This window comes from Gallus gallus, chromosome 2 (genome assembly GCF_016699485.2).
Source record: "Gallus gallus isolate bGalGal1 chromosome 2, bGalGal1.mat.broiler.GRCg7b, whole genome shotgun sequence".
Classification (NCBI taxonomy): domain Eukaryota; kingdom Metazoa; phylum Chordata; class Aves; order Galliformes; family Phasianidae; genus Gallus; species Gallus gallus.
This window is the reverse complement of record NC_052533.1, coordinates 15,275,217-15,300,541: the sequence shown is the minus strand read 5'-3', so window position 1 is coordinate 15,300,541 and position 25,325 is coordinate 15,275,217. Positions and strand designations below refer to the sequence as shown.

At 38.5% G+C, this 25,325-nt stretch overlaps 1 protein-coding gene across 4 annotated transcripts in view; it reads left to right on the top strand.

Moving 5' to 3' along the window:
- WAC (WW domain containing adaptor with coiled-coil) overlaps window positions 1-25,325 on the top strand; it is a 57,590-nt gene that overhangs the window by 6,016 nt on the left and 26,249 nt on the right. For all 4 annotated transcript variants that reach the window (XM_015282078.4, XM_046932135.1, XM_015282077.4 and 1 more), the window contains exons 4-7: window positions 18,300-18,406; window positions 19,171-19,286; window positions 19,713-19,825; window positions 21,311-21,619. In XM_015282078.4, coding sequence (XP_015137564.2) covers window positions 18,300-18,406; window positions 19,171-19,286; window positions 19,713-19,825; window positions 21,311-21,619 — 645 coding nt within the window. The remainder of the gene's footprint in view (window positions 1-18,299; window positions 18,407-19,170; window positions 19,287-19,712; window positions 19,826-21,310; window positions 21,620-25,325) is intronic.

Below are 25,325 nucleotides of genomic sequence, written 5' to 3'. Positions count from 1 at the left end.
CATTTAGGAGTAAAAACAAAGAGGTGGCCTTCAGAGTTTTTGTTTTGTTTTTCAGATGATATTTCTTCAGGCTTAAAGGTTTATGTGCCAGGATGACCAACAAGTGACAGCAAAGAGATGTAGCAAAACTTCATGCAAATAAAAATAATTCAGTTTAGTTAGTTGATGTACACAGTTGTTGTTGCAGTGCAGATAGTGAGTATTTCTCTACATTTATCACTAGGAGACTTCAAAACAAATGTGTTCTTCATGTTAGGATCTTAATGGATTCTTTAAAAGAAATGGAGAGCATCAGTATACGCAACGTGGTGGGTTTTTTTTGCTGGACTGTATGCTGTGTATGCTGTTTTCATGAAAATTAGTTATAATGTGTTATTTGAATTCCAAAATATAACCAAAAGTGTATGTTTCTTTTGCATGCTTTTTTAATTGGCAATTAAGAATACTCTCAATAGCGTCTCTCTCTGCTCTGTGCTAAGATTGATAACTTTATTGCTGTCAGAACCTGTGTGGAACGTTGCATGCGTTCCTAGTTGGAAAGAATTGTTGCTGGGAGCTTGTGCCATGAGTTATCCTGCATTGCCTTTAGTGGTTCCTGAAGGAGTCCAGAGTCCTCGCTGCAGAAGGAATGCTCAACAGCTGGATGCAGGAAGTGAACTTTTTCCTGTGTTAGCAACCGTCGCAGCAGAGGAGGACGAGAAGCGAACCGTTGGTTACATTAGCATCATTGTTAATTAGCTGATAGAAATCAATGGCATTAGGGCAGGTGGAAGAGAGCGGAAGCTGCCTGGGCAGCATGCATTGCAAAGAGGAAATTGAAGGACTGCTGAAAAGGGGGAAGTCTGAGAGCAGCACAACGTAGTGCACAGTGAAGGGCTGAGGAAGCAGATGGCGGAGATGCTTGCCATTTAGTCAGTGCTAACTGCTAGAAATGATCCGTTACTACGAAGGCGGTTTCTTCACAGTCACCACTCACCTGGGATGAGTAAAGTCTGTGATTCACATGACAGTGTGGGTCATCCATGAAGCAGGCTTTGAAAACTGTGCCTCATCCCCATCATCAGAGTGATTTATTCCTTTATTTATGTATTTATTTGTAAGTGTAATTTCCAGGACCACTCAAATCTTAAAAGCTTTTCGTTGGAATACAGAGAGAAAAAAAAAAGGGATGGAAAAAGTAGTTTCTGTGGTTTTCTTTGGGTCTCTAATTTGGAATAAAAGCTTTCTCATATATCTCACTAATAGTAGAACCTTCGGTTGGCGATAGTTAATTTTAAGAGTTTGCTATAAAAGTTTGGATATTATAGATAATACAGTTGTAGAGAATGGAAAATAGCTTTAGATTTGCTCTGTATGCTCGACAGTGTTTCTGAAGTGACTTTTTACTGGACCAGTTGTATTAGTTTTTTATTATGATTTGGTGGTTAGGGCTTTGTTGGTTTTTTTTACTCTGCTCTGAGAATCTCAGAAAAATGGGAAAGTGTAATAATAGTACCACAAATATACCTTATGTGTACACTTCTTTTGAAGTAATGCTGATATTCCAAATTACTTTTGAAAACTATCTGCAAAGCTTGCTTTTAAAAAGCGTGGGATGGAAGATGCTTTTAGCTTCTTAAGCTAATAATAGTTGGAAAGAATTGTGCTATCAAGATGACAGTATTAAAAGCTATCGCTTCAAGGTGTGCATTTAGATGGGTGAAGTGCTCTATTAATGAAGTTCAAGTATCTGATGTAGTTTGAAAGAGTAAAGGCAATGTACCAATGGGAGATGATCCAGAGTGGAAGTTCCAGCGCATGGCAACAAGCGATGCTGCTCATTTGCAGGTTGCTGCTGCAGCCAGTTCCCAAAATTCATCGGGATTAGGATCGTGATGCTGGGAATGTTGTTTACCATTCTCATTTACTATTATGTGAAATACAGATCTGTAAATAGATAAATTCAAGGTTTCCCTTTGTGGTTGGTTTATTTGAAGGAATATGCATCTCTTAGTGTTGTAAGAACTCAAACGTTTTGGATTGTAAGTGTAATTTGTTTAAGCAATTCTAATGGCTTGACCTGATAAGCTTTTATGTGCTATTTTAGTATTTGGAGAAGAAAAATACTGTCCATGAACAAGTTCTGTTAGATTTGCATATCTGTGGTACATAAAAAGCACACTCCCTTGTGATTAGTTTACTTACCGTTGTGCTTTCTGAAGGTTTGCTTCCAGACTGAGTTTGCAGAAGTAAAGTTATGCAGGGTACTGTCCGAGCATTTATACTCTTGGATTGCTCTTTTGGAGTTGGGAAGCAGCAATGAAAACAGGTAGTTCTGATGAGTTGTCTGCTTCCAGGCAACAGTGGAGAGAGCAATTTGTAAATGATGTGGTATTATTTGCTGGAATTACTCTGTACTCTCTAATGGCCCCTGATTAAAGTTGGTTCCTTAACAGCTAGTTGGGACATAACTCTTTTCTCTGAAGAGAAATACTGTTTCTTGACAACTCACATTTTTCTTCCCTGCTGTTTCTACTCTCTCCGTATAGAGTATCAAATAGACCTACGTAAGTGACTGCATTATGCAGAACTTGCGGACAAAGCTCTGCCTCTGTTCTGGCTGAGAGAAGAGGTGATTTAATTGAAATGTGATTTACCTTCTACACACTGTCTTCTAGCTCAGCGTGCTGTAATATCTTTGTGGTAGAAAACAGTAATTGAGGGGCACTGAGCGTGCGGTGTTAACTACTTTTGTTTTGAAGTCCACCTCTGTACAGATAGATTTCACAGGCACTTCCTGGGAACATCTTTACTCTCGGAGCAGAAAGTATTCCTTGTTCTTCAGTTAAGGGGGGGGAAAATGTACTCCTGTTGAAAAGCAGTTCTTAATAGTGATACTTGTAGTGCTGTTGTTTTGCCAACGATTGGTTGCAGTGTAAAAATGAATTTCTGGACTTAAGTGTAGCACTTGAAGAGGGAAGGGTGCCATTACATTGAGGAAGATGATGACCTGTTAGCCCTGTTAGCGTTTCCTCTTGAATTACAAAGGATACCAAAACATGGTTGTACTGATCTGCAGGTGATTCTGCTGCAACTTCAGTGTGAGAAGATTGAATTTCCTTTCTTGAAGGCCTTTTGCAGATTCCCTGGAGTGTCTCCTGAGAAGTTCTGTTGAGGAAAGATCACTTAAAAATGAGTTTGGTGAAAGAATACTGGCAAACTCCCACTGTGCTCAGGTTAACAGGTCTGAAAGAAACACTTTTGTAATCGTTCCTTTTCTTGGACAGTACTTGATTTTCCTTCAAGCTTGAGAGGTTGAAATGCAAGTTTTAAAGTGATTTACGCTTTATTTCTGACTAGAAACTGATGAGAAGTGGACTCTTGGAGCAGTGTTCAAGAATAATGTCCAGTTGGAATGTCTGAATTCCAAGTTAGTGGGAAGGGTGGAAAATTGTTGAGTGCATGACTGACAAGAGACCTCATTATTCATTTTTATGCTGTCTGGCAAATGCTTGTGGCTTTGACATGATTCCATGCATGCAGCTGCATTACTGTGTGTTGGAAAAGAATGAAAATAAGGTACCTTGATACCTGTGTTGATTTGGTCCATTTGGAATAATTAGTTCCATTCTGTGACTGTTGTAATGGGAGGAGTTGAACAGCATGTCAGAACTGAGTGCTGTAGTTTTTCTGTTGCATTTTTACAAACTAATTTTGCTTCTACAGCAGCAATATTGATGAAATGTAACTTAACTGCTTTGTCATCACTTAGAAAAGGGCCATAGTGTGGTGTGACTGAAAGCGACACAGGCGGGTACTCAGATATGAACAGCTGGTTTCCAGAGCTGAATTCCTCACCTTAGGGTGTCTGAGGTGTGGCTGGAGTCTTGACAATGCTTTTTTTTCCCCAAGCTTTTGTTACTGGTATTTTGATATTTAGAAGCTAATTTCTCTCTGGTGATTCTTAGCAACTGAATTTAAACACACAGAGATTTTGAATCAAGAAAATATTATTTACATTGTTTTACAGGCTGAAAACTGAGAACTTATTTCAGAACTGCTTCCAAAAGTACCATTAAATGTTTGTTTGTTTTTGCTATGTGCGTGGATTTAATCTTGTACCTAAATAGAAACATTCTCCTCTCTGAGGAGCGAATCATAGGATTGTTTGTGACTTCTCAGTAATCTACAACTGTATGACAAATAAAAACTATAATAAAAACTATTCAGTAGTGCAGAGCTAAGTTATGCAAAAGGGAAAATGCTGGTTTCTCTGCAGCTAGAAGTGGTCTGTTGTGTGAAATGTTACAGGAAGGAGAGTAAGCATTAACAGAAGGAAAACAACTACGTACAGCAATGACTCTTAAAACAGATGTGAAACTCCTGACACAATTAAGAGCATAACTGCTGAGTGCAGTGCTAAGCCAGAAGGTTACATGATCAGGGGAATGTCGAGCAGGACTCGACAGAGATTAGCTCTCAGTGCTAATGTGACAGCTACTGGAATACGGTCTCTTGTTTTCTTTTTCACAGTTGAGGAAAGATATTGACGTGGAGGTTTTCAGAAGAGAGGCAAGGAAATGACTGCAACTGATACTCGGGCATTAGAGGGAAAGATTTGAAGAACTCTCCATTTAGTTACAAAGGAAGCATTTAAGGGTTTATTTAATGAATAATTGCAGGAAAAAGAAATGGAATAATCAAGAGCTCTTTAAGGTCGCAAACAGAGATGCAAGCACAATCCAGTTAATCTCAGTTTTCAGAAAATAGAAAAATGGGCATAGTTTTCAGTGTTTTTAGAACCAATTGGAGTAACTTAACTGTGGCAATTTTTGCAGGGCTGGAAGTTTTAAAACTGAATGACTTAGTTTTCTAGGGTTTTTCTGCTGCAGCAAGTTGAACCAGCTGTTCAGAGGTCCATTGGTAAAACATTAACATGAATATTTATAGTTTACATGTTGTAGGCTGGTGGCTTGTTCAAATTAGAATGGATTAAAAATTGTTAGTTCACTTCCTAAGTATCCTTCCAGTGGCAACTTTCTGTTTTTTCGGAGTGGTTGAACTTGGCTCCTGGAATGTGAGGATTATGAACCTGTGAATGTGCTTTGCATTGCACTGTAGGATTTGGTCATAGAGAGCGTGCTCTTTGGAGTGCGGTTCTGAGGTCAAGTGAAACTATGCTAGATCTGGCAGCGTGTGCTCGACTTGCTTCACTGCTTCATACGTTTGCTAAATTGGATTTTAGTTTGAGTTGGCCATAACCACAAGCTTCGTCTGCTTGAACGCTATAGGAGTATTGTGAAATGGCTTTTCTGTTTTAAACCTGCAGAATTTGCATGTGGCAAAACAAATGTAAGATTCTTAAATTTCTTGTCTTCCTTGCCAGAACTTTTTACAAGGAGGTTGACATGCTTGTCTCAGTTGCTTTTTGAGGACCTATTTATAAGGCCCTTCTGTTTTCCCCCCTCCCTGCCATCAAACATATGAGTTCAAACTTAAATTTCAATATAAAGTCTAAAGAGTAATTGATACATTCTGTAAATAAAGATTTATGTTTGGGTTAGAGGTAATAGAATCATAGAATGGCTTGCATTGGAAGGGACACCAAGGACTGTCAAGCTTCAACCCCCCTGCCACAGGCAGGGCCACCAACCTCCAGGTCTGGTACTACACCAAGATGCCCTGGGCCCCATCCGGCCTGGTCTTGAACACCTCCTAGAGGTGATGCTACAGATGTGCTGCACTCCTTAAACTCATCACGTGTAGATGATGCTGTTGCAGAATAATGTGAATTTGGAGAATAACTATAGAGTTAAACTCATCTTCCCATTTAAAAGCTGTTTGAAGTTTATCAAATTCTTAGTGTTTCCAGTATTTTTTCTTGTTTGCTATGGTTAACATTTTTAAGTGTACTGAGAATTAAAACAGTTTAGAATCTTTTTTTTTCTGAATTCTGCTACAAAAGTTTTCACTTGCTAGAAATGTAACCTGTAAGAAATTCTGTAAGATGGAGTAAAGAGGTTACTTATTGTAACCTGTAAGAAATCGTTAAGTCTTTCCTTTAAATGATCAGCAGCTTTCGTATGTGTAAGGTGAGGAAGTGAAGATATGCAATCAGTTATGCAAATTAATCTGTTGCTGTTTCTTCTCTCTACATCGAGTGTGCTGAGTTACCTGTTCGGGTACTTGTCTGGGTCTTGGTGACCCTATAGGAAACAGAGAAGGCATAGGGTGATGGCTTGGTAGTGACTTCTGGTTCCTCACTTTCCTGTTTCCTGCTTTCTGCCCTCAGCTTTAGCTTTGAACGTGGGACGTAGAACTGGGCTTAGAAACTGGGATGGCTACAGGATGAGATGAGAAGCAGCATAAGCTAGGCTACTTCTGTTTGCCTTAAGATTCATCAGTTTTCTTTAAATATTAAACAAGGCAACATTGAACATCCTTTTTGCATTGATTTTACTAATATTTTAAATTAAAAAAAAAAAACCTGGTCATGGTTAAATTAGTACAGGTTATTGCAAAAAATGCAAAGGAATTTTGAAGAAATTTCTCGTAATTTTTTTTTAATTAATAATTGAGATGTTTTTTGCCCCTTTTCTTAATTAGTATGTGTTAGATGACAATAAGGAACGGCAGTATTCTGATCTTTACATTGCAGCTGTTAGTGTTTGATCAGTCCATACCTTTGTGTGCTTTTAGGTAGGTAATGTTTGAATCGAGGCAGGTGATTTTTGTGCCTCAGGAAACTCCTGCCATAAAATCGGTGTGAGTCCACTTCGTTTGATAACCTCAAATTCCTTAATGTGTTCCTAACTTCAGCCCGTTGGGGGAGCTGCCAGAAGTGCAGACAGAAAAGACTCGTCTGTGCCTCCTCATGGGCGGGTGACCAAAACCCAAAACGCTGCCTTGTTTACCAGGGAAAAAACAGAGCTTGCAGGCACACTGACTGCTAGATGTGTGTGAGCTCACTCAGTAGAGGTTCCTACGTGATGGATCCTGAATGGCGAAGGTAGAATCACGTTGGTGATTCAAGAAGGAGAAAATGTATCATCTTTGTATGTCTGTTTTAGTCCCCAGTGCTATCGAGCTCCTCTTGTTTTTTAAACAAAACAGGTTTGACCATTGCTGAAGTAAAGTAGCACCTTGGATTTCCTATTTCTCAGTGAAGAGAACAGCTCTTCTGTCAGAGCTGGCGCTGGTGTATTTCCATACGGCTCTTCTGGCAGAGAAGCTGCCTACCAAAGGAAAGCTTGTGGAAACTGAACATGCTGGTGAACTTCTGCAGGAGCAAAGCACAATTAGATACTACATACAGATGTTGGCCTAAAAAGTGATTTTTAAGTAAGAAAAGGAACCGTTTCTGGCCTGTGTTTATGAAGTGAGAGCTTTATGTTTATTCTGTAACTGTACGTAAGGATTTGTGATTTCAGTGATTTCGGTTTGGGCTCCTGTGTGCTTTAATCTGCTTACTGCAGGAATCTGAGGATCAGCCTTTTTGCTAAAGGAAAACATGGCTTGAGGAAAAAATATCCGTAGTAATGGGTGTGTTAATATTAGGTTTAGTGGGCAGTGAGTGTGTTCCGTTACTATGGAAGCGATCTCAACATAGGTAATAACCCTTTACAAAAAATCCCACTTTCACCTTTTTCAAACCTGTTATGTCTGTTGCTTTAAGAAGCTCAGTGTCTCAAGTAGGACTTAAAGAGCATATTTTTGTGGAAGGTGATATTATTGTAGAAAGCTGATGCACCTTGGAAAACACGGGGCACGTCAGTCTTTTTCAGACTATTTTTAAGAAATAGTATTTACAGCTGTGTCCCAGTTACACAGATGGGTTGCTTTCCCTTGGTTTCCTATATTAAATACTGTTGTGTTTTATGTCCTTCACAAGCAGCAGGTCTTTTCCACTCCTCTCACTGGGTTTGTTACTGAGTTTGTCAGAGTAGCAGTTATCAATTATTCATATCTCTATCAGTAGCAAAAGCAGAGAAAGGAAGTCTGTGATCTGCCTTACTCATCTCACTTGTATTTCAAACATAGCTGCTCACTCGCAAATGAAAAAGGAAAAATGTGGTGGTTTTGCTGTTTTCCTTGCCTTCATTAAAAAAAGCAGTGCACGTTTGCATGATCACTTCTATCCAGATGAGGTAATGCACCCTGCCTCATTTCTTCCTACTCTGTTTATTCCGCGTGTTTATGTTCCTCTGGATGGTGGGTGATTTCATGTCAGGTGTCACCCTTGAGTAACATCAGTGGGTGTGTGGATCCCTCCTCGTTCAGCACTTTGCTCGCTCAGATGCCTGCTGCTGACAGGTTAACACGTGTAATTTTCTAATCCTCTAATTTCTTCTGAAAGAATACTGTATTTACCTGATTTGATGTGAGAAATAATTTGATCTTTTTCAGATTCAAGCAGTGTCAAGTGCATCTTTCTGGCAAAATACTGTCTAAACTTACGACTGCGAGCTTTCTGTAATCCTTTGGAGTGTTTACTTGGCTGGGGAATTAAATGAGACACTTGGGCAATCAGATAATCCTAAAATGCATTTTCAGTTTGTGAACATAACTTGAGCTTTTGTGGAGCGGTCTGTTCTGCTAGTAAAGAGATTCTAGGAAAGCTTAGTTGAGTTTTAAGTATATACTTAAGAGTTATTTAATTAGAAGGTGAAAGAATTGTGATGTAATGTGCTTCATATTTTAGGCAGCTATTGCACGTGCCTTTATTAAGCTGTGCAAACATCCAGCCTGACACTATGGCTATGAATCCATCGTACTGGAAGCACAAAGCTTATGTATATAAAATGTGTGTGTGTGTGTATATATACATAAATATATACATACATAAATAAATGTGTAAAAAACATTTTTAGGTGGATCCTTGTTATAATTGAATACTGAATGTAACTGTACTGTGTGCATATGTTATTCTTTTTAATACAGTATATATTGAACTAGATTTTACTTGGATTTCACAGATTAGTTTCTGTGTAGCTGCTGTTTCTGTGTTCTTATGTTTTTTTGGAGCCAGTTCTCTTTGTGTATTTTTCTGTCCCAAAGAGTATTTTGACAATTTTAAGTGATCTGATCATCTCTGAACTAAAATATCTGAGGCTTGTGCTAGAGAGGAGCGTAAGTGTAGCAAGCTCTGTGTGATCAGAGTCTGTGTGCCAGTAAGCATGGGTAATGCAGTTTTATGGTAGGATACAAGAAAATAAGTATACGTGCATGCTGATTTTTCTGAAAGTGGGCCTACTTTGCTTTCTTCTTTCAGAATAATGCTAGCAATGTGTTAACCATAAGAAATAAGGGTGAACAAGAGCTTACAAACTTAAAATATTTTGATGACTTGCTTTAGAAAAGTTGCTTTTTGGCAAAAGTTGCTTTGGCAAAATATACATGGATTTATTTTTATTTTTTGAATGGATTTGAGCATTGAAGTGTCACTGTCTGCTCAACTGACCCTCTTTTTTTCAGAGTGGAAATGCTTAATAGCTTTAACGTTGCAGCAGTGCACTCAGTGTTGAGAAGTGGTACTTATGATGACTCCTGAAAGCATCATGGACAATCAGAAATTTTGCCTTTTTAGAGTGAAGGTTTAAAAATGTAGGTTTTGTGCACCAACTTGAATTAAGTGATGCTTTTTTTTTCTTCTTTACTGTTATCTTTCTTACTAGTATGAAAAATGTGGTGTTTGTTTTCTGTGTAATCTTCGTGGGTCATGTGTCTGCACCTTAAAACCTCAAATGGATTAATGTTTTTAATGAGATTATCCCAAGTGACATGGAATCTAACTTCCTCAGTTATGTCAGCTTCCCTTGCATGTTAGTGAAGACATGGATCGGTGTCTTCTGTTTACTGACTCTATCAGGATTGTGAAAATGTTGTTCCCTGACATCGGATAGCACATGGCCAAGGTGCTGTCAGACTTGTGTTACCAAACTTGAATCTCTTGGGACTGTATTTCAGCACCTTGTTCGTGGGAGGGCTGTTTACTTGGGTTTCATGGCAGGGCCTTGGAAGGGGGAAATTGAGTCTATTGTCCTTATGCTGTGTTGATCCACGTTGGAGTTGAGGTATTGTCATCATTAGATTGTGGTGAGAGCTCTGGCTGTCAGTTTAGCACTTCTCTTGTTTTGCATGTAATTATTAAAACCTCTTCCTGTATGAAGTATTTGCTTGATGACAGCAGAACCTCTCTTTTGTGCTGTCTTTTACTGTATTAGAGGTAGAAAAGTTTACTGAGCTGTAGTCAAGAACAAAAACATGGTTTTGCTTTATTCTCAAGTACATCTAATTTCTTTGTAGGGGAATGTTGTTCTCTAAGTAATACAAATGTGATATTTTAATAAGTGGAGCAGAATTAAAAAGACTTAAATGTACTGTCATCAATGGTGCTGTACTGGGATCTTCTGGTGTCAAGAGTCAGAGGGAGTGGGTATCTGAGTTACTGAAGTTCACAGTCCCTTCTCATACTTTCTGTGGGTAAAACGGCTTAAACTGCTTTTTTGACCTCAAGGTAGTTTAGTGTTAGTACTGATGATGTTGCTAGCAGCTGTCTATATTAATAATTGCCCCAAATCCAAAGGGAGGGAAAAATAAATGGAAATATGGGGAGTTTGGTATCCACTTAGATTTCTTGATTTTCTTTAAATTCAACTTGCAGTTTTCAAGTTCTTCTGTTGTGTCTCCTTCAGAAACTTTTGGATCTTTTCAAGGTGATCTAACCAAAAAAGTTCAGAAGGTGGTTGGATGTTGCCTTATTTTAAGAGAAACAAGCACATTCACTCAAATGTTATTGCTTACTGATCTTCAGAAATGAATAATATCTATGTATATTTTTACAGATGACTTTAAAATCCTTTGTATGATCTTTTGCCTATTCTTGTTTTGGTGGCTGTGCTATCAGGAAAACTGCTTCTATTAGGGTTTTCTGTAAAGAAGAAAGCTGGTCAGGATCTGCAAGTGAGAGAGTCTTCTGCGTTGGCTTCACATTACCCTAGAAGTGCACTACATTTCTGTGACAGTGCTTATGTAAATTTACTCACCCTCATTACAGTGGTGAATTCAGCTGTGATCCGGGTGGGTGACAGTGTTAGCCAAGGCAGGGCCACCTGTGGGGACATATCTGCATGGCCTCGGATAACTGGATGTCTAGCTCTTTTTATTTTTTAAAGGAGCTAAACTGTTACGTGAAGCAGTTTGAATTTGGAGTTGTTAGGAATTTCACCTTGGTGAAGCGTTATCAGGTATTACATGTATTAACTCAAAGTTGGGCAAAGAGAGAAATCATTGAAATATGTATAACTTACTTGCCAGGAGACTTGAGCATCTGTTGTGTACAGTATTCAGAATTCAGCGTTGTGTATGAGCCTAAAAAAATACCATCACCTCTGGGAAATGGAAATGCCATATTATGCAATTGCCTTTTCCAGTTATTCTCTTTCCTTGCTTGCTCACGTTCTATATTCCTGTTTCTTTGCTCTGTATAGTCAGTCATTTATTGTTGTGAGAGGACCTGTTGAAGACTACCTGTAATTTTGTTTATCTTCTCCTCCCTATTCAATGGCGGTTGGAACCCCTAATTTTTGGTAGAGCACCTGAGTTCTACATGTGAACTAACATGTAATTCAAGAGACAAAGGTAGAAAAAAAGGCTGTGGTGAGATGACTTGTCTAACAGTATGTTTGTAGTAGAGCTACAAATCTTCCAGTCTTCCCCTTTCTCAATATCCATTTATGCTTTTCAGGAGTGCAGTGGAAATGCATGTTTGTCCCCTTAGTCAATTTTGCAAAGAGCAGCTCTGGGATGTGGGGTCTTTCAGGAGCTCACTGCGTTCACTGAACTTTGTTCATTAGGCCCGATCATTTCTGAAGTTGTGTCCGGGTCAAAAACTGGCTTCTCACTGTTCACTGTGGATGAGTTGGGGGCTGAGGGGAGGAGGAAAACAACAAAATAATTACAACAAGGAAAACAAACTGGAACTGAATGGTTGATTTATCTCTCTTCTGCCTGTGAGAAGTACCTGAATTGTTTGGTCTGTTCAGACTGAGGTGCAGCTCTAGGAAAACAGTTCACCTCTTAGCTTCTAGAGTCACTGAATTACTTCTGAGAAGTCTGAATTTGAGTCCTTGTATTATTACCTTCACTTTCATTTTCGATGAGGCAGTAACTGGTTTTCTTTCGAGAGCAGATTGTACTCTTCAGCCTAAAATTGAACTTCAGTGTCTGAAATAAAATTAGATGGATCTATCTAATTAAGAATGCAAATGTAAACAGAAAATAGCAAACTCATTATGTCATGCATAAAAAAATTAGAAGCTAATGTTTGATTTTAATAATATCTTGAAGTTCTTTGACTTTCAGTTTCAGGAAACTTAGTTACGTTTGAGTTTCAGTAGTAAAACAGTGTAAGTTGTTGGCCTTCAGTGGTTTAGTACTCCCCTCTCTTCCTTTTGGAGGTATTGATTTCTTTCTACCATTTTAGAAATAAAGCCATATTTTAACCTGTTTTTTCTGAAAAAGAACTTTGTTTGTAGAATCCTTTTCATCCTTTTTAGTAATTTGTCCCACTTGTCTATACAACTCCATTCATAGAGGTGTCTTAGACTGGTTTCCATGAAAGCTTGTGTTAAAGGGCAACCTGGAGAAAAAGATGAGAACTTCCTTCCAACGGGAAGAATGTCCTGAGAAGCAGACATTACAGAGCAGCACAGGCTTCGCTGTTCCAGATAAGGAGATGGGGTAGGAGCGGGAATGAGGCTTTGTATGTTGTTTTGCTCATAGCATAAAACTTTCAGTTTGAAGGGTACAATGAGTATTTATTGGACTGCAGAGTGATCAGGCTCACATTTTCTTTTGGCAGAGCACTGTGCCTTCAGCTTAGTTTGTGTTATGATTTTCTGGAAGGTGTTAGTGCCCAGTTGGTATATTCTCTGAGGCTGCTGCTCTGCTAGAAAAATGCAGGGTTTTTTTTTATAATTTTAATCACTTGTGGAAGACAGCCATATTTTATTTCAATACAGCAGGCCACATAAAAATGCACTGAAAAAAAAAAAGGTTTTGTCTTACTTTTACATGCAGCAAATAAAAATGGCTGTGATCAGCTGTTCAGTTACTGCTGAGACTTGGGTGTTGTGTTCCCATTATGTTACTTTTATTCCCTCCCATATGGAAAACTTCAGTGAGTGTTTTGCACAAAGACCTCCATCAAACTAACAAAGATGGGGGCTGAAATACACTTCAGACATCTTAGTTCAGGTGTACTTAAATAAGGCTGGTTTTGGTGCTTAAACAATTCTGAGTTATCTCCATACAATGTCACTACCACTGACTGTCATGCTGTTATTTTTTTTTCTGATAACAAATAATTAATGTCTGTGCTGTTGAGGAAGTTCAAATTCTAGTAGCGTCTCTAGCTTAACACATCCAAATACATATTAGCTGAGAGATGGAAAGGAGAGTCACTGAGCTCTATGTGAGTATAAGTAAGTTGAATGAAGTTCCTTGCTCTTCTGCTGCCCCGTATTTCTTTCCAAATGCTTGGTTTCTAAGCACAGAAGACTCTCAGATCCCTTCCTGAATCCCTGTCACCAGTGAAGGGAAGGGACTGGCCTTGAGGTTCAGCTGCAGCACTGGTTTTTGCTAGGGAGCATTTTTAGTGCTTTCTGGTAAGCATGCGTAAACTTTTGTTTGTATTATCTACACTGATACTTTTTATTATGGTTACAGTAAGAGTTATGGTATTAACCAAATAAGTATCTCAGAGACTGCATGAAGTGAGGAAATGTATAGTCCAGTACCATACAATAGTATGCTGTTGCAACTGCTGACAGCTTGTTCTTTGTGCCTGGCCAAAATCTTGGATGTTGAAGGTGGTTATGAATAGGTGTTGTAGTTGCTAGTATGAGTTTTTTTGGAAACTATCAGTTTGTTATGAAAGATGGTGGGGGGAGGGAGAAAAAATAAGTTGCTTTATTAGAGCAGTATAATCCTTAATTCAAAGTGTTGTTGTTTCTTAATTTTCCTGGGTTGAACTGATGTTAGGGGAAACATTGGTTAAATGTGAAAATTACTGACAAAGTTGAAGGTATACTGTGGGATGTGATATTCTTTCTTCACCCTATACTGTGTCTGCTTTCCAAGTCCAGCATGGTGCTGAAACCTCATTGCAGCTCACACTGTATTCGCTTCAGTAATTTAGGTCTGGAGAGCACTTAATAAAAATTGTGCAAGTGAATCTTGGCATAGCTGAATTTTCCAATCTGTAGTAAGCATTAAGTCACAGCCTGTTTTTTGAATTGGTTCCCAGAGCCATGCTTTGTGTACTTGTGCTGATTTTCATGCATGAGTGAGGAAGATGTGATATTTTTTTGTTTGAAAGGCTTGAAGAAAATGATGATAATTTAACCTTAACCTGTCTGGATTTAACTGCTTCCAAAATAATGAGTGAGCTGAGAAAAGTCACAGTGATGGTGCTGTAGACGTTTCCATAGGAAGCTCTGTAAGTATTGTTAAATCCTAGGGTGTGCTAACAGGTATTTTAAAAACACAAGTGTCTTGATCCTTCTTCTTTTTTAATGCAACAAATAGATAAAAACAGTAAGAAATGTTACAAGGGAGTATCTCAAGGGGTGGTAGAGCGCTGTCTACCTTAGCAGGCCTCTTTCTGGGCTATCAAGTAATCTCAGCTATCCCACCTTTGTGATTTGGTTCTCAGGAACAACTTGCCATGCGTGTACTTGCAGCAGACAGCCATATACAATGTACTGGGATTAGGCATTGCTAAGGGTATAGCTGGTATATCAGTAAGAGGAACCTCCCTTCTTATTTGAAGTAGGCTTCCACATGGTGACTGCTCTTGGCCAACCATTTTCACACAGTAGACTTTGGAAGCTCCTGAGCTGTTTTTCTGTGGAATTCTGAGCTAGCAGTGCTTGCTGGGCTGGGCTGTCAGAATTCCTTGAGAATTCTTTATCAGTGTGTACCTTTTTGTACTGAGGTTACAAGGTTTTGGTCTGTGGTTAATTTGGTGGATCTTTAAGCCATTAATTTGTATGAATTGCCTAAAGCTCTTGTTCTTCAGAGTGTCATTTGCTTCGCTCTTGGAAGTTTCCTAACAGCAAACATGGTTTTGGCAGCTCCCTTTATGCTCATTCCCTTTAAATTCTGACACTGATCCAGATGTAGAGCAGTATTAACCATAAAAATAAATGGAGGTCTGAGGAGAAAACTTGCGCCTGTAACTGTGCTCTGTAATAGCTCTGGACACCATCAGGTATGGAATTATGCTTGGCTGTTCCTAAGGCCCAAGCAGCATGTCCTGGTGACCCGAGGTGTGGGGTCATGATGGAGTAGCCACGATGGGCCCTTCTGAAGAAGCTGCTGCGGAGCAGTGCTGGGGCCGCTGTAGGCAGTGTGAGTGCCACAGCAGCTCAGGTACTGCTGAGGGGCTTTGTGACTCACTGCCAGGACTGGGAACAGCCTCGGGAACAGTGGGAGGTGCAAAGGGAACTGCGGAGCTGTGAGATGGAGGGGGGCTGGATGTCTGTTCAGTGAGCTTGAGGGATCTGGTTAGGGGATGGATAGAACAGGCTTTAAGAGATTTTAGTGGTCTAATGCGTATGTTGCCATCTTACTCATGTTGGGAAAATGCGTACTGGATTATTCAATGTGGCAGTGTATTTAGACCACAATTGTATTTACAAAGTCACAGACAACATCTTGACTGTGCTGAATGAAGTGTAAAGTAACTGCATCCATGGTACAGGATTACAGTAAATTAACTGTGGATGTTTTCTGAAATTTTGAAGTGAATGATATCAAACTGTTCTAAAAAACCATCTGGTGCATCTCAGTTTTGTTGTTGTTTTTTTTCGCTATAAAAAGGGAGACGGTTGTTTTACCTCATAGTAGAATTTAACTCGTGTGTCTGTGGTAGGCAGCCTACAGAAATACACAGAGACATTTAGCAGCTTTATCTCAGTAGAATTTGTGAGGGGAATAATAAATAAAGACTATTAACAGAATAATTTATTAAGAAATATTTAACCACTGCCTCATTCTGTAACAAGTCTGTGAAAAAGGTTAAGCATAGAGTCATGGAATCACCAAAGTTGGAAAAGACCTCCAAGATCATGCAGTCCAACCACTCACCTACCACCAGTATTCCCCCACTAAACACTGTCCTTTAATACAATATCTAAATGTTTCTTGAATATCTCCAGGGATGATGACACAATGACCTCCCTGTGCAGCCCATTCCAGTGCACAACCACTTTTGGAGAATAAATTGTTACTAATATCAAATATGAATCTCCCCTGGCACAACTTGAGGCCATTCCCTCTAGTCCTGTTGCTAGTTTACATGAGAGAAGAGATCGACGCCAATTTTGCCACAGCCTCCTTTCAGGGCATCGTAAAGAGAGATGAGGTCCCACCTGATCCTCCTCCAGACTGAACTTGGGTTGATATGGCTGAGGGCAGAGCAGAGTCTTGTAATGATTCTATTTTTCTTACAGCAGTTAAGGCAATTAGTGTGTCTGTTTTTATAAATGTACGATAAAGTATAAATTCTGGTGTTTTCTAACCTGCGTAACATGAAGTAACATCATTCAAAACAAGCTCAGATTTTACTGTTATTCACATACATTGCAAGCAAGCATGTGATAGGAGTATTGCACTGCAAAGCTTAAGTTACCCTCCCAATGGTAAGTTTCATTCTGCTTGCCTTGAGTGCTCGAGGTGGTATTGGTGTGGGCCTAATTCTTGCTTTTGGAAGGCTGTACTTGTGGAGAAGATGTCCTTTTTCCTTTTCTTGGCCCGTGCTTTTTAAAGTGAGTGACATACCTGTTAGCCAAAATAGTGCTGGAAGAGGTTTAGAACTGCTGATGATTCTGGTAGTCAATAACTGGTGTGTGCAAATCTGTCTTTATTCTTCGTAGGGTAGGAACCACGTTGGTCATGGCGTATTTCTTTGCTTCTGTGACTGACTGCTTTTCTATCCTGTGTGGGGAGCAGGTCGAGAATTTCGTAGTAATTTTGTCAACACTTGCATAGTTAAAAGGATCAAAAATTGTTATTTGTATTATAATCTCTCCTGTACTGTGTCTGATACACTGTAATCAGTCATTTTGTGCTTATGAACTCTCAAAGTCGTAGAAAATCTTATTTTAATGTCTCAGTTCACTCCCACCTATTAGTCTGATATCAGGATCCTGATATTTTGATGTGGTTACGCATAAGATTCAGTTTTTGGTATTTGCAGAGCCCTCTGATTTCAAATTTAGATTACGATACAGTATGTGAAGGTAGTAGTTCCTGTTGTAGTAGTAGTTATGTAGTTGGGAGGGAGAGTAAGATAGGGCCAGTGCTGATGTATTTTGAGTATTTAGTTTCTCCTTGAAATCTGTAAGAAAATGATTTTTCTTAGCATGGTGGGGGAAAAAATGGGAAGAATGGAAAAATTGAAGACATTTTTACTTGTTCAAAACTTTTCAAGGAATAGGAGTCTGTAAGAGCTGGGCATCTATACGAAGTTAACAGAGAGCAAATGGGAGGGCTTATTTAACTGGAAATTTGATGTTGAATTGGTGATTTGAGTGTAGACACAAATGTAGATGTAAAAAGTGCTGAATTTCTCTGAATTTCTTTTCTCATTTCTCAACTATTCCTTTGAGTTCAAGTGTTACGAGGAAGAAAACCAGGTGACCTCAGGAAGCAGTTGTTTGGGGGCCAGAACCGTGTGAACCTCTGGAAATGCTGCTTTTAATATGCTGTGCTGCAGAGTCTGTGCTGCAGGAAAACTGGTTCATTCTATTTTCATAAATAAAAATAGTTACCTAGGACAGTTACAATAGTTACAAAGAAATTCAAGGGTGAAGAAAACAGCGTTGCTTCAGTGAACTTGAGAAACTGATTTTGTGTATCAAATGCTATGGGCTAATGAGAAACCCTTTTAAACTTTCTGACTTAATGTTTAGGATAAAATGGTTTCTAATTTCTGAATTAACACGTTAGGACTCTGTCAGCATACTAATAAAATAATGGTAAAGGCTACGTATTTTGTTTGTGGGATGAGGTTTGGGAGTAAGAATAGTGCAAGCTACATTATTGTAACTGGAGAGTCAAAGGAAGCTTTACCTTATATGCAACTGAAGAAATACGTGTATGTGTCTCCTGAAACCCTTTACATTTGATTGATGTTGTGATACAGGTGGATGATATGCCCTCCCTGCTTTTTGCCTCTTTAGAATTTGTGCGTGTAATTTCTTTGAAAACATATGTAGTAAATTGTTTCTATTTTCCTTTTCTTCTCCTTTTAGGGACCAGTTACTCTCCACAAGAAAATTCACATAACCACAGTGCTCTTCATAGTTCAAATTCACATTCTTCTAATCCCAGCAATAATCCAAGCAAAACTTCTGATGGAGTGAGTATTTGTGATTGGTATTTATCTCTGTATCACTCCATTCATATATATACAGTATTTTCAGCATTATCTGAAATGGGAGACGTGTACTTCCTCTTTTATTGTGTTCTCCAACATAAGTTTTTGTTTTATAAACACTCTGCACATCCAAGCTGCAGTTGTTAAACATTGTAGAACTGTTCTAATTGATAATCATTAGAGGTTTGAGTTATGTGTTTTGAATTTAAAATGTGAGATTGTTTAGTAATGTAGATATATAAATTCTTATCTTGAACTTTATTGGTAAAATCATATTTTCTTGCCTAGGTTTATTTCAAATGCACTGTAGTGAGTTTTTAATCACCTTATTGTATGAGTTTTAGTGGTTAGAGTGGTGGTTGTTCAAAGACTGCACTGAAAGCAGAGTAGGTAAATTTGCAAAGCATATAAAAAAGATTGAAAATATAATTGCAATGATTTTTGAGGAATTTCAAGTTGCAGAGAACTAATGTTAGCAATATTGATATTACTGTATCCCCATAAGTATACTGTTAGTTTCTTTTATTTTTTCAGGGTTGGTGAGAATAAAACAGGAGAAACTACTGTAGAATGCAGCAGGAGTATAGTGGTCACATCTTAATGCTTACCAACAATGGAAAAGGCATTTAAATGTGATCTAAATGGAAAGCAGTGATATGGATGCATATGAGAACATGACATAGTTTTCAGTGCGTGTATTAAAACTCTGGGGTAGTCTTTTGTCCAACACTGTTTGTATTTTAAAGGCTTACGATTCTGCGGATGATTGGTCTGAACACATCAGCTCTTCAGGCAAAAAGTACTACTACAACTGCAGAACAGAAGTTTCACAGTGGGAAAAACCAAAAGAGTGGCTGGAAAGGTATATATATATATTTGTGTGTGTGTGTGTGTGTATGTGTGTCTGTTTTCAACTTATAAAGAAAAGTATTAATGTAATTTATAGAGTGGTTGAGTTTATCTAGTACTTCTGTATAAGATTGTGGTCCAAGTTTGTGCTTCCACCACCCATACATGACCTCTAACACCTATTGTATCCCTGGGTGATCCCAGAACAGGGGGAGGGGAAATGTGTGTTTTCTTTGCTGTATTAGTCAGCTGAACTGGTCTGGTATGGTGAGGGCTTGGACAGTTGTTGGTGTAAGAAAGCAACACTTGGAGCTTGCCAGCTTCATCTGTAGCAATGATCTATTAGAATGATTCATCTTATTTATCCTATCCTGTAGAAAGTATTGTTAGGTGGTGTAAATTCTTATTTAACTTGCATTGTTTTGTTTTTTTTCTTCAGAGAGCAGAGACAAAAAGAAGCAAGCAAAATGTCAGTTAACAGTTTTCCAAAAGATAGAGATTACAGAAGAGAGGTGATGCAGGCGACAGCTGCCAGTGGGTTTGCCAGTGGAAGTATGTGGTCTTGTGTTTTTACAGCAGTGTATTCTTGCCTTGTTTGCATTGCTCTTTTCCAAACTTAAAAAATTAAAAGATAAACACATTTCCTAAGCTGTTTTTCTCCTCTCTTCATATAAACAAAGCCAAACTGATGATGCAGACAGCTATCCCAAATGTTGTTCCTTAAAATAACTTTTGTTTGCTAGAACAACAGTTTCTTAATGCTTTTTGTGGTACTCTTTCTTGCAGCTTTTACTGCCTGATTGAGTTCTCTGTAGGTAGTTATTGCAACAACTTGCACAACTAATGGTACAGTTGGAGTGTTGCACTTACTGACACTTGTCAGTGTTATATTCTGAGCATGAAAATAGAAAAGAAGAAAAAAAACCTAAAAACTTGATTTCACATCTGAAAAATACAAACTAATGTAATAGATAATGGTATCAGGGTTTTTCAGAAACTTATCTACTTTACTGAAAGGCTATTTTTACCATGCCAATACTATTAGCAAAGCACGTCCCAGACCATGAATTGGCTTGGAATTTTTTTTTTCCTGAGAATATAGCTTTAATCCTTGCCAAAATTTTCTAGGAAATGTACAAACAATTCCTAGAAACATGTGAGATTCCTTCTGTGTGCTGATATAGTTTTAATGATTTTGTAGCATAAATCTCGAGATGGATTAAAAGTAGAAACCAAACTATATTTTTCCAAACTGTGTTTTTCTTCCCCTTCTGTGGGACTTGGCGAAGCAGACACGTGTAAAGGAATGCTTTTCTGTATATGCTAAAACATACTGCCATGCTAGAACAAACTGTATGCCATGAAAAGACAGCATAGTTGCATGTTTCAGTAACCGCTTGTTTTGTGACATGTGAAAATCAAGAAAAGAAAAGCTCGGTATTTGCTTGATGTATTCTCTGTGCAGTGTACTTTAACGTCCATTAGCACGTGACAGATGCAAACTAGTCACTCATTTCGTATATGGTCTTCGGAATTCATCCAACTGAAAGTGAATTCTTTGAGGCAGTATTCGGGTGACTTGACGTAGAATTCTTTGAAGGGGAGAATCTGAAACTACTTAATTACACATGGTGCTCAGGATTTTTAATGAACAAAAGAAAGAGGGCACAGATTATCTCTTCATGCTAAATGTAAGTGGAAATAAAAGATTTTGATTTAGATTTTTTAGGAGACTTCAAAAGTTAACTTTGACTGTAACACTCATTATAAAGCAACCTTTCATCAAAACACAGTGCTTAACTGGAACTGTAAATCAAGCAAAGGTCAGAGAAAATGCGTTTTGTCAGTGAGTAAAATTGAATTTTGCCTTTTTTGATGCTGATCTGCTTGAGGGTTTTCTTAATCATAAGAAGTTTGGTCAGCTCTAGTTATTGATGTGCAGCTGTATTGATCATAGTCACTGTAATCTTAGAGAATCTTCTAATTTAATCTTCTTTTTTTCTTATTGCAACATTACTTGGGGAATCTTGAAAAAAGTGGAAGACAAGCATTCCAGTGACGCCAGTAGTATGCTCCCACAGAATATTTTGTCTCAAACAAGCAGGCACAATGACAGAGACTACAGACTGCCAAGGGCAGAGACTCACAGTAGTTCTACTCCAGTACAGCATCCCATCAAACCAGTGGTTCATCCAACTGCTACCCCAAGCACTGTTCCTCCTAGTCCATTTTCTCTACAATCTGATCACCAGCCAAAGAAATCCTTTGATGCTAATGGAGCATCTACTTTATCAAAACTGCCTACATCTGCATCTTCCATCCCTTCACAGAAGACAGAGAGAAAAGGTACGTCTAATGAAATTCCTTGTGGTATTTAAAACCATGTATTTCATTTGCTGTGCTGGTTCAGTGTTACTTCCAGAACTTAAATGTACTTGCCATGTTGGTTGTGCATGCTTAGAGCCCAGTTAGCATTTTGATGAGCTTACTTCTTCTTAAATAATTTTAAATGGATATTGTAGCATTTGCTGTTTACTGGCTTATTCTGCAAATTGTTATTTCAGATCATCCTTTAGTAATATATTCAAGTTTTTTTTTCTTGCCTCGTTGTTTTGGATGTTTACCATTTTTTGAGTTCTTAGCAAAGATGTAGCTACACTGTTTGAAAGTCATTTTGGACCATTATATTTTAAGAACTACTCTTACGGGATGGAATGCCAGTGTCAAACTGAAAGTGCCATTCTTACAGAAAGATAGCAAATTTGTATGTATTTAACAGCTGCTCGAAGGTTGCTGAAAGTTTGTATTTCTGTGTACCGCAAACTTACAGAAGCATCGAACAAAGATCAGGACTTCATGCATTGTCTGTGACCTTAAAAAAATCTACATATTAATTGGATTTAATTTATTGTTAGGGAAGAAGAGCTGAAGAAGATTGTGAGGATGGAGAAGTGATACTTTGATATTGCTGAGATCATTGAAATGAGTAACGTTTTGTTTGAAAAAGGTGTTTCAGATCCTTGGGGAGAGGAAAAAAGTATTTTTTAATAAAAATCCTGGTTTTAACAGAACGTATTACTGAACTGTTGTGACACTGGATTCATTTTGGAAAGATATTGAAGTTTGCGAGTATGTCTAGTTAAGAAAGAGTAATACAGTCCTGAAAAGCACATTGAGACTCAGGTCTGACATTGGTCTTCCACTCTGCATTTGTTTTCTTGCCTTCTAGTTTTCTTTATTAAAGAATTCCAGCTTTTAGTGCGGTTGGAAATTCTCCTGGCTATCCAAAGATTCCCAACGGTAACATTTCTAGCAATGTAAGAAAAGTGTACGTGAAGAATTTTCCTGTTTTTCATGAGACCTTGAGCAGTTTTCACATTATCTGGAATGTGAGTGTTGATGGTAAATACAGAGTAACAGAGGCGAGCCCTTTTCTATTCAACACTGTAAAGCAGGAAGAATGGTGTGCTGGTTTTCATGTGGTACTTGTACAGAACACCAAGAAATTAGCTGCTAAGCCTCTGTTTTGAGTGCAGTTTGATACGCTCTTCTAAACACTGACAATGACAAGTGCAGAATGTCCATGTGAAATATTCTCTCCTTAGATTCACAGAATAATTAAGATTGGAAAAGAACGCTGAGATCATCCAGTTTAGCCATCAGCCCACCACTGCCATGCCCACTAAACCATGTCCCTCAGTGCCTCATCTACGTACTTTTTAAACACCTCCAGTGGTGGTGACTTCACCACCTCCCTCAGCAGCCTGTGCCAATGCCTCACCACTCTCTGAGAATATTTTTTACTAATATTAAGCATAACCTCTCTCTTTCCATTACTATCTTCAAAATGTTCTTAAAGAAACCCTTTGTTACTCCGTTCTTGCATATTCCATTCCTGTTTGGTGTCTGGTTGGACTTCAAACTAGGTATTCTTTTCCTGTTTACTGCATACCTTTATTAGTTGCTTCAAGTTAAACTGAGCAACTGAGTCTTGCTGAAACTGAAGGGATTTTCCATTGTGAGAAGTGCTAGAAATATTGTCAGGTAGTTCTGGAATTTCTTACGTGTGACATTGTTTTGAGAACATAGCACATACAGTTGGGTACGTACAGTAGAGATGACTGGGGGGCAGTCTTGACACTATGAATTTTACCTCAGAATCCATGTTACCTTAAATGCTTCTTTATCAATAATGATGTAATTTCTGTATTCCTATATAGGGGCTGTTTAAGCTTATAGGAATGAAATGGATAGATTCCATAATGATGCGTAGTTGATGTAACTGCTTTGTGACACTAAAGTGTGAGCAGATACAGCACTTTGGGAACTTCAGGCAGGGTGAGTTGCAGTTTTAAAGTTAGTAAGCAGTTGAATTAGAGTAGAAGAAAGTTAGGCTTCAAAAAGTTCTATGTGAATTTTGATGTTTTGCTTGAATGTCCTCCTTCAGAAACAGAAAAACTCTAATTTGTATTATGATAAAAAGTTGTTAATAGGGTACACTCAGTTATCTTGCCTTTTTCTTGCTTTGTATTTATTAAGACTTGTATTTGATGTTTGAACATGAACTTTGACCAGTGTAATATCTGTAGCACTTTGTGTATTTAAACATAGGGAGTAAATTGTTGCACACTGCAATGGTTCTGTATAGCTTTCTGCTGTTACTCATTCTCCCAGATGTGGCTGTGAACCTGTGGTGTTGTAGGTATGCTGTTTTGTTGGTGATGCACAAAATGAAGAAAATCTCATCCTGTAACAGTTGAAACAAGCTCCTTAAATTGTCTCTGTAGAATAGGAGAACAGTTAGGGAGGTTTGTTTTTATGGTAGTAAAGGAAACAGCCTTAGATATTTTTTTTCTTTTCCTTTTGTTGTTGTTGTTGTTCTCCCCATTCACTAGCTGTGCCATCCCTCTCTAAGAGGTAAAGCTGTCTTTTAGCATTGCTTACTAAAGGAGTTTGGTCCAAATGACTGAATAATACATGCAGTATCTTGCCTAAATTAATTCTTGCTTTTTGTCATTGTGTTGCCGGTGGCCATATGCCATATGGCATATGCCATATATGTACCACTGTTTTAATAGTTTTGTTAATAGTGTTTATTTTTTAAAATGCAGTAGTAGTTATGAAAAATAAAACAAAATCACCAAAACCCAACAATGCTTCTTTCAGCTCAATCTCTTTTGCTGCAGGGGTATGTTGTAGTCCCACAAGGAGATTGAATAAAATCCCTGGCTGAACTCTAGCTCAGCTGTTAGCAGTAGTCCTCTGCCCTCATGGCTGGCAGTAGTGGAGAGTTCCTGGGGAACTATTTGACCTCTACCCTTTGATTTGAATGTTCCAGTCAGAATCTGCTGCTTCTGTTTGTGCTCACTGTGAGTGCTCTATGCAGGTAAAGTGTGGGGTTGCTTTTCCTACTTTTTGGCTGCTTTATCTGTAGGGCACATCACATATTTTCGTGTTTCTTATTCACTTATTGAATGAAATGTACTGTCCATATCTTAACTGCGTGTCTGTCTGTAGGGTACTTCTCACACCTTTCCTCCAAGTCCCCTGAAGTAGCACTTCTGTTTCTAATGCCGTAGTACTGTGAAAACTCTCCAACAGAATTCAGCAGGATGACCAGTGCAGGGTAGTGTGAGTTGTGCTGCTGACGCTGCCAGGCTGAAGTAGTTGGTCAGTGGTAGCTGGGCTTCTTCCTTCTCCTTTCTTCACCCATTGTTTTGTACTTGTAACGCTTCCTAGACTTCAGTGGTCAGTTACTAACGTGGCTCCTGATATCATTGCATCTTCTTTGGCTGGGTTTTGCAGTTCTAAGTTTATTGCTCAGTTTGTACAGTGGTTGCAAAAAATTACATTAGTGAGACTGTTAGAGGTTTCTTTCACTGTTTCATACTTGTTTGCTGAGCATTGCTATTACATTCATTTTGGGAATAGAGCTAAAAATACAAAAGCTGCTCTGAGACTGGGGTGATCCAACATGAGTAGAGTACAGGTTGGACTTATTTTGTATTTCAGAGGCTTAGAGCACAATTGAGAGCCCAGTTACTGTTGTTGC